At 42.8% G+C, this 14832-nt stretch overlaps 1 protein-coding gene across 2 annotated transcripts in view; it reads right to left on the reverse strand.

The window, feature by feature from the left end:
- Nucleotides 1–223: 223 nt before the first annotated feature.
- Nucleotides 224–14832, reverse strand: part of si:ch73-335l21.1 (insulin receptor substrate 1-B) — a 42143-nt gene continuing 27534 nt past the window's right edge. Inside the window, exons 4-5 of one of the 2 annotated variants that reach the window (XR_003690910.1) lie at nt 6081–6309; nt 224–2420 (exon numbers count right to left, since the gene is read on the reverse strand). Coding sequence is in view for 1 of the 2 variants with exons in the window: in XM_028564002.1 (XP_028419803.1) it covers nt 2413–2420 (8 nt within the window). In the remaining variant the exon portion in view is untranslated. The remainder of the gene's footprint in view (nt 2421–6080; nt 6310–14832) is intronic. The other variant, XM_028564002.1, reaches the window with a different exon arrangement.

Consider the following 14832-nt stretch of genomic DNA (forward strand, 5'->3'; position numbering starts at 1 on the left):
CATGGGTTTGTCTGCAAGTCTGCATGAAAGTGCTAAATCTGGTTTAAAGTCCACTTGGTTTTATCCCACTTATGCATTAGTAACCGCTATTAGAGGCAATTCCAACCACAGATCCCAATCTGCTCATGATAAAGCTGCATTGTTATGCTCTTGGCCCTGAAAGTCATCTGACCAGAGTGAGCATGTTCATGAACCTCCGTAGACAGACAGACAAACACAGGAGTACAATGTTGGAGCTACATAGATGCACATGTATTTTGACTTTTTGTTTTTATCGTGGTGGCCTTTTCTTTCTCATCATGCATTTCTTTTTAATCCTCTGGTCAAAGTTGTAGACAAATTCAAGGTTAAAGCGTACGCAAGTCCTCACAATGACCTTTATCTCCAAGAGTCACATAAGCAGGCCAGATATGTCACAGTTCTCCCCCCCCCCGCTGCCAAAGAAAACAACGGGGAACACAAAAGGTTAAATTTTTAAAACAAAACAAAGCAATACGTCCAGGCATGAGAGCTGAAGGTTGCTTCTTGAGGTGCTGTTGGAGCTTAGTCATTTTTTTTTTTTTTTTTTTTTTTTGTTGTGTTTTGGCACTGACGGCCCTGCGACAATTAAGTCCTCCATTACCGGCAAAGAGAAACAGTCCAAACTCCTCCGATTAGGGCCATGGCTGTCAGTCAAGTCATCTGATAGATCATTGTCACACCGAACAAACATACACAAGTTATTTCATGAGAACTGTACAGCTAAAAAATAGACACAAAAATAGACTAATATATTCTGCGAGGACAGCCCTATTAGTGCTAGCTGCTAAAACGGGGCAGAGAGACAGACAGATAAAAAGGACAGACAGGCACTTAAGTGCTGATGCATAGCGGAGATTAAAGTAAGAGCTAAGCGAAAGACAGAAAGGAGGGAGGGGGGAGACAGAGTCTTAAAGAGGCATTCAGGGTCAAAGCACTTTCAATTCAACCAGTTTAAAATGTTTAAAGTGTAAAATCTTAAAATGTTTGGTACCTTAATGTATAAAATAACTGAGAACAAATTAGCACTTACATTTATTATTTCATACCGACAGAATTGAAATAAGAACTGACCCCCTTTTCCGGTGTTTAATAAAGCAGTGTGCTAACCACGACAAAGCTAGCATTAGCATAGCTATTGATAGGGCTTCTATCCTCAGCTGTACGTACCTAATGTTAATAAGCATCCTGAGACAAAGTGGATTTAACGAGACACTAGTGTCTGGAGCTAATAGCACTAATGGGATTGCCTTGCTCTGTATTAGGGCTCTCACCCTGAGCTGTGGTCAGCAGGACCTGACGCTGTATTTACGTTCTGGCACGATGTTAATATGTTAATCTGACCTAGCTGGCTTTAGCTAACTAGCAAACTACTGCATCCCCTGCTACCTAGTGCCTTTTGTGTCAAGCCTGTGTCTTTAATACTTTAGGTGTATGGCTTTGTTAAAAAGTTAACAGAAAGAGAAAAAGACAGAATAAAAGCAGCGCAGGTTATAATGAGCTGAACGTGTCGCTAACACAGGCTACGCTAATATTTCTCACAGTAGACGGGAAGGCCAGCAGATTGGCTAGTACCATTATCAATAGCGAAAATGCTGCATTCATGTCATATCGGATTTATTGTGATTTCCATTTTCCGACTTGTAAATATTCACGTCAACATCGAATGTTAAACTCTCTATCCGATTTGGAGCTCAATGGCACAGGAGTACATTTCACAGGTGTTATATTGACCATGCACAGTATTTTTAACCCTCACACGACTAACACTGTAATCACATCCAACTGTTGCTCGTAAGGTTTTAAATAACGGTCTCATCCCATATGACATGAACGCAGCAAAAGCTCATACCAGTGCTACCCCCCACCCCCCACCCCCTTTTATCTATATCTACATCAAGAACACACAAACTGAACCCAAAGTTTCAGTAAGTCAGGCTAAGTTGAAGTTCTTTGTAAAATGGCTACAATCTGAAAATGAGGCACTTTTTGAGCAGATCTATAATTCTATTAATTTTCTTTTTCATACACTAAATAGTGACCATTATACTCTTAATGATTAGAATTTTTGTCTTGGAAAAATAATCAAAAATCAAAACACCAGTGTCCATTTTTTGTACCCTTCTCTGATTGGCTTTCACTCAAGGAATGAGAGCAGCAAATAGCTTTTCAAGAATGTCATTTGGCACGCATCCAAGTTGGTTTCCACAACCAACGATTTGAAAGCGAAAAAAAAAGAAGAAAAAAAGTTTCCATCAGTCTGTCAAAGTGCGTCAGGGGCGTGTCCGATCCAGTTGCTCTGTCCATGTGATTGGTTGTCACAAAAGGAACAGGCGAAGCTTTGAAGTTCTCTGAGTGGCACCAGATTGTTTCCCAAAGGATGACTCAATGACATCAGCACTCTGGAAGAAAAAAAAGAGACAAACACATAGAAAGAGGAAATTGTTTGGTTAGATGCAGAATAAACAATAATCCAGATATGAAGAAGAACCAAATATTATGACATGTACATTATATACAGTGTCTCTTGCACATCAGGTTAATTATAATATCTAATTTAAGTCATCGGTGTCTGCTTATCAGGCTGGGAACACAGTGACCGTAAAATGGACAACAGAAATAAACAATACAGCCAAATAAGCTGGTAAAATACTCTTAGATTCAGATGGGAAGAAAGCAATAATGGGAACAGCGGGGAAGGAGAAAGTGAGGACACCATTGCTGTAGGCTCAGAGTCAAGTGTGGCTGTGAGTGTGCCAGCGCAAACTCCAGAAATCATGTCAGATTTTTCTGCCAATTTCAGCTCTTCACATAACATCAGACATTTGAGCACACTGGTGCTCATCGCCAGGAAAATGTCACTACTGTTATAATTCAAAAAGGTCGAGCCCAACCAACGCATACGAGTCTTTCCTGGCCTTGTTTGCACAGTTGATAGGATTAGCAGGAATGCAGACTTAATGATAATTCTGCTCTAGAGTGGAGAGAGCAGACAAATCACATGGCATCCAGCAGCCATCTGCTCGTTTTACGGCCCTTGTGCACTGTGTGATTTTGGGCTGTCCCAGGCAGAAGTCGACAATTGTGAGAGAAACCTAGTGAAATCTTTGGTGATCCATCTGGTTCTAATGGTGGCACTGTGAGACACGTCCACCGACAGCTGATTTAAGGGGTCAGCATGCTTTAAATGACGTCTGAAATGCCCCCGCCCACACCTTTCAAACCCTGGGATTTGGGAGGCCTGCGTCAATTTTACCTAGCCCTTAAAGCCTAGTCTGGCTATCACCAGACCAAGCTCAATCTTTTAAGATTGAACATTAGTCTGGGGAGTCTGCTCTGTATTTTCTACTGCACAAGAGGCGTGATCAACGGGCATAGTTCAAATGACTCTGTCCGCAATTGGATAGTCCTTCTACCAATCAGACCAACGATCAGGGTGATGTAGCAGCAACAGCGGCTTACTGCGCTTCGGTGGCCGCCATGTTGAATGTAAACAATGAAGCTGCTAGGTCGCTTCTCTATCGTCATTATGTTAAACCCCCCAATAGCACGCCAGGTGGATAAGCCAGTTTGTGATTGGTCCCCGCAAAATTGTAACGGAAGCAGGACAGATAAACGTACAGGTTTCCAGCCTGAGCTGCAGGGCGAAATCAAATCGCCGGAAGATCGGGCTGGGTTTACCCAGTCTACTTAAAGCCCCCCAATCAACTGAGCTATTTTGGAAAAAGAAAGTTTACAATCACGAGAGAAACATTGTGAAATCTTAAGTCGTCAATTCAAAATAGTGGTCCTTATTAATGCCGGGATCAAACTGCATAATATTTTCCCAACAATGGCCTGACATAACAGGCCTGGGGTGTTGGTAACCAACAATTGCTCGTTTTATGCCATGTAGTGTTATCACAGTGGAGAACAACTGTCACAGCCTCAAGACGTCCTGACAAAAAGTTTTTTTTGTTAGCCTTCTCTCACCTAGTTTGACAAGTTTGACAACATTTTCGGTATTTCTGACCCATAGTCACATATATTGTTGGCTTCTTCCATGCACGACTGTAAACATGCCAAGGCCTCAGATGGATGGTGTTGTTGGGGCTGGCACTTCAATCCCATTTGCCTATGAAAGACGACAAGCTATAATTGGACATTGGACATGCAAGCTGCCATGTCTCCAGGAAAGAAATTATACAAAATAAACTGGCTGATCCGACACTGTGCAAAGTCTGACGTGCCTTAAAACTGATATCATCCAGTCTGACACACATTTCATTAGACCCATTTTACAGTGTCCCCTGAAATTAACCTGCAAGATAGCAGTTATCACCTGTTGTGTACAGCCCTTCAAACCAATGATAATGTTCTGATAAGGGCATTGTTAAGTATGATTACTGCATACAGCATAATTGCTTTGTCTCACCTGTAAAGGTCTTGCATATTACAATGTTTTAATGAAAGCGCGAGTGAAAAATGCAAAGTAGTGGGTTCTAGAGTTGGCAACAAAAGCAGGATCTGTCTGTGAAGGTTCTCAGTCATCCAGGTCAAAATGATCCAGGGTAAGGGTAGAAAATCAAGGGCAACTGGACTTGGTTAAAGGTGCTTTGCAGACGTTTCGTCTCCCATCCCAATAACTTCCTCAGTTCTGATCATGACTATGACTATAAAGTCCATTAGTTAGTCCATGCCCTTTAAACTGGGTTACCTTCTATCAGATGTGATGACTCACACCAAAGGCACTCAGGCTGCCGTCAGCAAAAATAACAAATGCACAAAGCTGGTAAAGAGAACAGGCTGAGAGAGAGAGTTCCCTGCATCTCTTTCCCTAAAATTTCCCAGCAGTGCTTGACTCTCTAATTGCAGGAGGGTACTCTATATTTATGCCCCTCCCTCCCTCCCTCCCTCCCTCCCTCCCTCCCTCCCTCTCTCGCTCTCTCGCTCTCTCTCCAGTTAGTCCTCTTCCTGGTGCAGTGAGCTATATTTAGCCCCCCTCAGCACAGACAGTGCCCGCCAGCCGGCCAAGCCATGGCGGCCTAAAGCAGAGCGGAGCAGCTCCCTCATTCAGTCGGCCAGCTCAAAAACAGCAACACAAACAATCAAGCCAGTCAACCAGAGGGAACGGAGAAGACAGGCTGGACATGCACTGGTGCACTGCCATGGACACACACATGAAACCACACACATGCGCACACACACACACACACACACAAAGGGACACAGAGGAAGATACTGTAATTATGCGGATGACATTCACTTAATGATGACCTTTCCCCAAAACACAGACATGGCAAATTATACAGGAAAACAACTCTCCAATGCCTCATGCTAATGCCCATGAACCACCTTATATGCAACTACAGAGGACATGTTTTCCATTCTAATCAAATATTGCTTTCTTGTTTTCCCTGCTTCCCCTTCCATCAGTCTGACCCTCCCTTGGCGGTATCTCCATCGATCTCCTTCATTTCCTTGCATCGTTTCTCCATCTGTGGGCAAATCGATGTAATAATGACCGCGGTAAGGATCGTGTGCTTCTCTTCCCCTTTCTCTGCCAGACTGTTTAAATCAAGAGGTTAGACAAGGCTATCTGCCTCCGCAGTCCGTGTCTAGCCAATAACTGTTCTCTAGCCGCCTGTGTGTGTGTGTGTGTGTGTGTGTGTAATTAGGAGAGTCTGGGTCTATGTGATGTCTCAATTGAGGGCAGCCTAAAATTGAAAAAGCCACCGTGTTCTCTGGTCGTAAATCGAGTGTGTCAGTCTGTCATTTTTATGCCACCCCGGCTCCCACAAGACACAAAGCTGGTCTATTCAACATGATGGGAGTCACTGAGTCCACTGGTCACTCAGTCAGTTTGAGTTCAATCATATTTTATTTTAAAGGAGAGACCTGTACTAGATTTATTAGACCCCATCATATGGTTACAATAAATGAAAACAAAAGCTGCAGAAAAAAAACAAAAAACAGCAGTATACTGAACCAACCTGCATCAGTGGTGGTTCTACAGATTTTAAAATGGGAAAAGATAAATGACTGGAAACCCCCATGGTGTTTATTGCTATATCTCATCTTACCACAAGCACTTCATATGCCCCGAGGCAGAAAATGTGCTACTTCTTGGATGCATCAATCTGTGTTGCATTCAGGTAAAAGCATGTGGGTTGAGAGATTTCTCTTCAGGGCTCCAACCTGCAGAGACGTCTTTGTGCAAGATAGCAAATTCCTTCCAGCTCCAAGGGTGCAGAGCTCTGAAGCCAACCCTGACCTCTGACCTACATGCTGAGGGAAGCAAGGAACGTTTTCCTGGAAATAATTAAGGAATTCTATTAGTATTAGGATGTAAAAATCCCACTCAAACTGCTTTTCCACAATGGCAGCAATTTTTGTTGCCAGCGACTTTAGCTCTTGCAATCTTCCAGTGCTGTTATTATACTTCCATTAAATCATCCAGCGGGTAAGAGGGACAACAGCAACATGAGCCGGGAATCAGCGTCAGGACAGCTGCAGCTACACTGAATGAACACTGGCAGAGTGAAGCAGCAGGACAGCTCCTGTGTCACCTCATTTAATTTCTTCCTAGGACGCCAGAAAGTCTGTCAGTTATGAAGATATAATGTTCGCTGTGTGACCACAGCGCATGTGTATGATTTCACAGTACTTCTTTGTAAGTCATGAATCTGGCACCTATGTATGTGGATGATTAAACTGATACTCCACCTCACATCTGCGAGTCTCAAACACTCGCCTCCTGTGGGCTTCAAAGGTGGTTGTAAAAAGTTTGAAAATTGCTTCTTCGTGCAGTGCGGCGGCACTAGTCCGTTTGTATTCAGAAGAGTTATGGGTTGCAATGACCCAGTTTCTCGTAGGGATTGACCGATATGGATATTTTAGTGCCGATACCGACACCGATTTTTTTTCTCCATCAGCCTTAGCCGATGACCGATACAGGCTGCCTATTTTTCTTGAGCCGATACTGCTTTTGCCCCCTCAATTTACATCATAAAAATGTAAACCCTGCCACACTGGATTTGTTTTCGGAATCTGCTCTGCCATTTCTTTAAAAATAATGAACAAAAACACAGATCAGTGTCACTTCTGCAATCATCTATCTTACATTCATATCACCCAAATTATGTGTGCAATGTGCATCTTATGGATGGGTGTGCTGCATATGGTTAACTGTGCAAGGGTAAAAGGCTTTCATCAACATCTACAACACAGCCTTGGTGATGCATTGCTTGCTGACATATAAGACATCACAAAATGTCCTTTCTCAACACATTTAAATAATTTAAGAAAACAATTAACCTGAAAAGTAGCCATTGAAATAAAGTGCTTAATTTGTAATTTAAGACTGCCATGGTGCATGGTCTGCACGTGAACTGCAGCGTCTCCAGCAACACAGAGCTGCCTGTGAATAATGCCGGGGAAAAAACTATCGCCGAACGCAGCAGCTGCGTATCGGCCGTTGCTGATACACGTAAAAACGCAAATATCGGCCCGATATATCGGCCGGGCGATAAAATCGGTCTATCTCTAGTTTCTACGTGAAAACAAAAGTATCAGAACATTCGTAGTAACTTAAAACAACCTGTGCAGCCTGACCCACGCGTCAAATAGTCGCATTTACACCAAGAAACTTATTTTTATTTATTTGCTAAATACTTCCATTTCAATCCTCATGCAGCAGGACCCTGTAGAGGCCCACTTCCTACCCTTCCATGGGTCAGACCAGCTCAAAACAAAGTCACTAGTGTAATTGCATGCTGTGGGAAATCTAACAGATATTTTTTACTATTTTCAGAGATTTTACAGACGGAGAAAATAATCTGCAATGAAAATGATGTATGAATCCACAGCCTCGTCCCCAAAAACGCAAGCTACAACCTCTTTAAAGTCTACAGGGAATGAGTGTTAAGTGATCCTCAGCTACAGCCTTTGGGTGGAGTGCAAGCTTTCACATTCACTCCTTTTGACTGTCAAGGACGCTGACTCAGGAAGAATACATTTAACCAGTTTGATGGAATTCCAGTGATGATATGACAGATCTGAAGACAGTTTTAGAACACAATTAAATGTAGGAAAACATAGCAAATAAGTGGGCCTTCCCACATTAATAAATTTGCATACATTTTCCTTGTTTGTTCCGTCTACACCAATGTTGGTGTGTATTTTCAGGTAAAAGTCTTTGTGTTCGGGGCGACCTCTAGCTCACCCAGCCGAGCGTGCGCCCCATGTAGGCCGAGTCCTTGGCAGCGGCCAACCCCCTCTCTCTCCCCTTTCCTGTCTTCAAGCTAGCCTATCAATTAAGGGCCATAAAAGCCCCCAAACAAACACCAACAGCAGTTTGTTTCGGAATAAATACAGTAAGAGCCAGCCAGTGGGTGAACATCGATCATCGGCAAGGCTGAGCGCATCGACAGAAAATGAAAGGAAGAAGGCGTTGCAGCACTGCCCACTATTCTTGATTGACAAGTAATTTCTGGGAAGTAAAGGACATGAACACAACCACTTTGATAAAGTTGTCTTTTACAGAAAATGAAGGCGATAACAATACCTTAATACTACCAATGAAATGTCTGACAGGGAGCTTTAAACGCTTTCCATTATGAGAACAGTGAACGCAGCACATTTTCCCTCTGTGTCTGACTGTAGCTGTTCCATACATTACAGTATGCAGTTGGCAGTGGAGAGCAGGTTGTGTTGTGTGGCGTTTGAAAGACGAGCACTAAGACACACACACGCGCACACGCACACAGTCATAAAACATACTTGACAGCACCTGTTTTGTACAGTACTGTATTTGCACATTGTTACATAACGACCCATTATCCAGGTGTGTGAGTGTGTTATGTATATGTCCATACCACAAGGGGTGTATGGTTGCATGGAAGAAAAAAAACCACACATGCAAGAACACACCAGAGATTATGACAAGGTGTTATGAAATCTCCAGACAGCAATGGAGAAAGGCCAAAAGCAATTTTTACACGACATTAAAAGCTTTAACTCATTAAATGTTGCAATTTCTGTCTGTGCTGTGTCAGATTTTCTTTTGACATGACTGTATAATGATTCAAGTGAAACATAGACAAGAGACTGCAAGCTAGTTTCATTGTGCAGCGCCACAGTGGGGGAGACTGAGTGGGTGTGTTATGGCACACAGAGGAGCTGGAATGTGTGGGGACAAGAAGAGACAGCGAGAGACAGAACAGCAGTGCTGAGTGGGGGAAAAAAAAGGGAGGGGGGGGGAAGCACATTTGTGGGAGAACCACATTCACTGCCCATGTGCAGCTTCCCATCCATTTTTAGATCATCCTTGAACAGAATCGGAACATCCAGTTTGCGTTGGTTATCCCGTTAGATAATACTTGACCGTCAACAGGTTTGTAAACGACAGAAGACGTTTGTATTTTAAGAAATATAAATAGAAGCTGGGAGCGCTGCTGGAAAGTTGCTGAACCCTACATTGGCCCGTGTGTGTGTGTGTGTGTGTGTGTGTGTGTGTGTGTGTGTGTGTGCACCTGGAAGCTTTTGAAAATGGTCGCAATCGAGTAGTGGGTGGTTTACAGTGAAATTGAGTTAGAGCAAAATTCAACCGTCCAGGCATGTATGACTGAAAGGATAAGTCAATCGTCAGAAAACAAATTGCCAAATATTTTTGTTTTATATCATAAACTAAATATATCGGGGTTTTGAACGGTTGGCTGGACAAAACAAGAGACTATTGATGATGACAGCTTAGGCTCTGGAAAATTGTGACAGCATCTTTTTTTTTTTTTTTTTTTGACTTGAGACTTCACGATCAATTCATACAAAATCTTCAAATGAAATGATCATGAAAATAGTCCTTAGCCACAGCCCTACTTTTCACTTCCCTGTATGTCTGTACAGTCACAATTTACACCAAAATAGAAACTGTGTCAACTACATTCAGGTTTATTTTAGTTAGTGGCCGGGTGGTGCATCTTAGCCTTCTTCCAAACTAGCTCAGATAAGAGGGCAAGTGGTTTTAAAGGGCCAAGAAAAACATTAAATGTCAAACATAAAACATTACATTTTTGCAAACAAATTAAAAATAGCTATGGTAGGCAAATGACACTCCACTGGTAGGTCCAAAAGTCAAATATGCACGTCAAGGGTGAAAAGATATATTTTCTACTTTAAAACACATTGGATTTGTATAAAAGCTGAACCCTGTTTGAGAAAAAATAATTTTGTGGTTGTAAACATATCGTTTAAAACGTAGGAGTCCTTGCATAACAGAAACTGTCAACTGTACTAAAATCTGACATGGGACGTCCCGACCCTGGACAGGACACACAGAGCTAAAGCCAACGGGACTAGAGGGTTTGGGGTATTATTCTCTCTCTCTCTCTCTCTCTCTCTCACACATTTCCATTGTTTGCTGACTCAGACCACCAATTTCTCTCCGTCTGTGTGCTCTGCTAACGCGCGCATGCGCACGCGCACACACGCACGCACGCTCTTGACTGAAGTGATATATAGAGTGACAGCGTAAGCAGGTGTGGACCCCACTCTGATTCTGAGTAAAGCTTTTTCCAGAATGTCCGATCCCTCTGGCTCTTTGACGTGGATGGACAAACGAAATGAAACACAAGAAGCAGTTGCACCATCTTTAAGAAAGGCAGCGGAGCAACTGAGCCGCTGTGGAGACATTTGTTTCTCGTCTTGCTTCACCCAAACACTGTGGCAGATCAACAGAATTCAAATAATAGTCGGAGAACTGCTTCATTCCTTTAACAGGGATCTTGTCAGACTTTTTGAAAGTCGAAACTTGTAAAAAGGAAGGTAAAACTTTCAGTTCAAGCTAGACAAAACGGCGAAATATTCATCGGCAGGGATCACTCAGATTGGCTGTTCAGCTCGCACGAGAAGAAAACGGAAGAAAGCAAGCAAACAAACGACTAAAGTCAAGAGTGCACACAGAGAAGGCTCTTCTCATTTTTCGTCTTCATCTCATCTGATCGATCAAATACACATTGACCTTTCAAAACTAGCCAAAAATGACATTTCAATATTCCTTCTAAAGAAGTTATATAGGTTTGAACTATTCCACTATATCTATTTTTGCACATTATGTCTATAAGAGGGCAAATGTACAACAAGATAACATAACTACTTTTATTTATTTCAACATAAACATGTATTTTAAAAGGATCTACATACAAAAGCACATTGCTATCGACAGATGTGTGATAACTTTGTTTGGCATGAAAGTACGGTGGGTGGAATTAGCAAGCTAGCTAACTAGCCATCCATCAGCAGCGGGCCACTCGGTCCCTCAGCTTCCCCCTTCTCTTTGCCGAGAGAAGGGAGATGGGCAAGCCGGCCAGCCATCTCCCGTGTCCGAGCGAGGCAGACTGTCTCTGTAGTGTTTTTTGCAGAGTCAGAAGGTACAGAGAACAATTGACAAACCTTTGGATCATTAAAGTGCAGAGGGGGTGGGGGGCTGACAATGTGGAATCTGGTTTGCATTTGGAAATCCTGTCCCTTGTGTTTAGAAACTGATGCCAATCTGTGTTTCACAGCTCTGTGTGTGTGTGCACACATGCCAGCTTCTGCTCCAGTCTGATGATGAATTGTGTAATTATTAATAGAGGCAACCCTGTCCTATCATACTGCAACAGTGTGCGCATCCGTATTAAGTTACATGTTGCTTTATTAGGGGCAGTGCAGATCTGTGTGTGCAGGAGTGTGATTGTGTGCCAACACTGTAATTGACTGTGCAGGCATTGCACATATGAGTGTAGGTGTGGAAGAGTGTCTGTATGTGTGCGTACACGAGACGATGTGTGGCTGACTCTGGTTTAGACAGTCAAACTTGGCTAACATGCACCACAAATATTTATCGTCGAACCATCTGGAAGCTCCGCTTAGCGATGCTTCTCGCCTTCTCCTCGTCTCCACAGGAGGAAAAGAACAACATGAACAACGTGTTAATACAGGACTTTTTGGACTAGTGACTCCTTTTCTGTTGTTCTATACTCCTGCATACTGGAGTCAAAAGAAACTGAGGGTAAAAGGTGTCATCGCACCTGCATGATTTGCAAAATGTTCAGCTGTGATGTTAAGTATTTGTGATTCTTAGGGAATAGGCTCCTTTAAAACTGCACTGTGTCTGTGGTTTGTTTTCTGACAAAGTCGGAAATAAATAAAGATGGCTTGAAACACGAAAATAACGTCAGAAAAAAGAACAGGCAACTTAAAGAGAGACGAGGATGCAAGTGTCAGATGGCACAATTACAGGACTCGCTGGTCGTGTGCGTAATGTATGAGTCAATGCACCGCAAGCCGTTGGAAGTGTGTGTGTGTGTGTGGGTGGTGGAGAGCTGGGCAGTGAGGCGAAGCTTAGGTCATGGCTGCACATTACTAAAGCTTATGACTAGACAAGAAATACACACACATTATGCAAAGAGACATCAAGTACAGCAACGTGGTATTTCTCACTGTAACCACACTCGTTCTCCATCACACGTCTATCAAGTAAGATCCCTGTAGACATGAAGTCCCTGCGTCATGTAAATGAGCAGCATGATGACGCACGGCACACACTCGCTGTGTGTGTGTGTGTGTTGTTTTGTACGCAAGGTGATGATTCATATTCAGGTTCTGCTGGACTCCAAAAAGCCCTCAGCTCCACCATCATGAGGGGAAGAACACGCCGTCACCACCCCGTTCGGACGCGGCGAAGCGTACAACCCGTGCTGATGACGACCGCTTGTTCACACCTACAAACACACACAACCTGTCGCGTACAACCGGAAACACGTGCAAACAAAAACTCCTATCACGTTTCTTTCAGTTCCTCTGGATGAAAACTGGTCATTTACAGTAAACACATATTGTGCAAGCACAGATATTGTGTGTGTGTGCCACCACTACACCCCACCTGACTCTCCATCTCATCTTATGCTATTTCTACTTGTTTGTTCTTGACCACGAGTGACTAATAAGTAGACAGGAGAGCTGTGCACATTTCATTTCCTCTCAATTCAAGGCTTTTAATGCTCCAGTTAGGCGCTGTGACGCCTGCAGCGGAGAAGAACATTGTGTTAACGGCTGTGGAGAGGTGTAGCTGAGATGGTCTCTGTCTAGGCAACAGAAACAGAACATTAAGTTTCCGTGAAGCTTAACAAGACACAAACATTTAAGAGTACGACACACAGCCAGCAGCACATGCATGGTTTAAGGCTACACTGCAGGCAAACATACAGACTTGCAATCACACCTAGATGATGCTCATTTAAATGCATGTTTAGAGAAATATAAACAAATGTGCAGAGAGATTGTGTTTTCCTATTTGGCACATGACGCTTGAGCAGCAAATAAAATAGTTCCTGGCAAACCTAATGAAGTTTGGCATGGCTGCTGAAAAATGAATATTTTTTGCCAACATCTGAAAGTTGTGCTAAAATGAAATTAAAGTTGGGTCTTAATAATGATTACAATACAACCAGAGACAAAGTGGTAGAGCGGTTGCCTTCCAATCGGATGGTTGGTGGTTCGATCCTTGGCCCTGCAGGGTTGTTGTTATATGTTAAAGCGCTTTGAGTAGTCGTTGAGACTAGAAAAGCGCTATATAAGAACAGTCCATTTACATTTACATATTAAAACACTATTACACAATAACAACGAAGCCGATAGTCAGTGGTCACATGCTTGACCTATGATTAAAAAGTCTTTGAGTTTGTGTTTGAAAAGGACCCAGTTTGACTCTCCTTTCAGTTCAGTGGGTAAACAGTTGTGTCCCACTTGTGGGAGCTAAGATGCTAGGGTAACGATAGTTGGAGATAGATAAAGTCAATTTTAGCGTTAGCATTACCTTGCGCTAGCCAGCTACACCTGATAACGACAGCTGTCAAAATCCACAGTCAATACCAGATTAGAAGCCTGCTTTTTTGCGAAATTGAAGACCAATCGTTTAAAAAATCAACACAACATTTTTTCTTGGTAAATCACTATTGATTAAATGGGCTAATGGTTCTGCACTACGAGGTACAGATTTGTCCCCTGATGCAAGAAATCTATTTAATCCCAAGAAAACCCCTCTCTCTCTGTCTGTCTATCTATGTCTGTCTGTCTGTCTGTCTATCTATCTATAAAACCCTGCAAAGCACAAGAAGCTGTTAGTTTTACCACTGAGGTCCAGTTCAGGGTGCTGACGTCGAGGTGAGGCAGCACTCTAAAGGTTAACGACCGTTCTCAGGCCAATAATGACAGCGGTGAGCAAACATCATGGCTCCTTCATTCGATCTGCACTGATGAGTTGCATAAGGCGGTTCGAGGGACTGTTTGTTCTTTCTCTCAATCACCACATAAAAGATTTCAATGATCTTGACCATGGAAAGTGTTCCGGAGGGGGGCTGTATGTTGAGTTTTGTTCATATTTGCACATAGATGGCTAAAGGAAGTGCGTGTTTGTGTGTGTGTGTGTGTGTGTGTGTGTGTGTGTGTGTGTGTGTGTGTGTGAGGAACAGTCGGAGGGGTTAATCTAAAACTCTCTGTCCACGTGTCCATATTGGAAAATGTTGTGTAGTTGTTTCTCTAAACTGAAATTCTTGACTCTTTGTCAATTTGGCTTCCTGACCACATTGAACAGAGCTGCAGAAAACGTGGAGCCTGGTCGATGTGTCACGATTAGGAAACTGAAATGTAGGCTGTGTGTGTTTAGTCTATAGTTTCCCTCTAGGCAGTACGAGTTGAGCAATCTGTATGATGTTAAAAGATGGTTCCACGATCCTCAGTTTTTTTTTTTTTAAAACACCCAATTTCCAAACTCAAGGCCCATATTGCAGGATCTGT

Source organism: Perca flavescens, chromosome 19 (genome assembly GCF_004354835.1).
Source record: "Perca flavescens isolate YP-PL-M2 chromosome 19, PFLA_1.0, whole genome shotgun sequence".
Classification (NCBI taxonomy): Eukaryota; Metazoa; Chordata; class Actinopteri; order Perciformes; family Percidae; genus Perca; species Perca flavescens.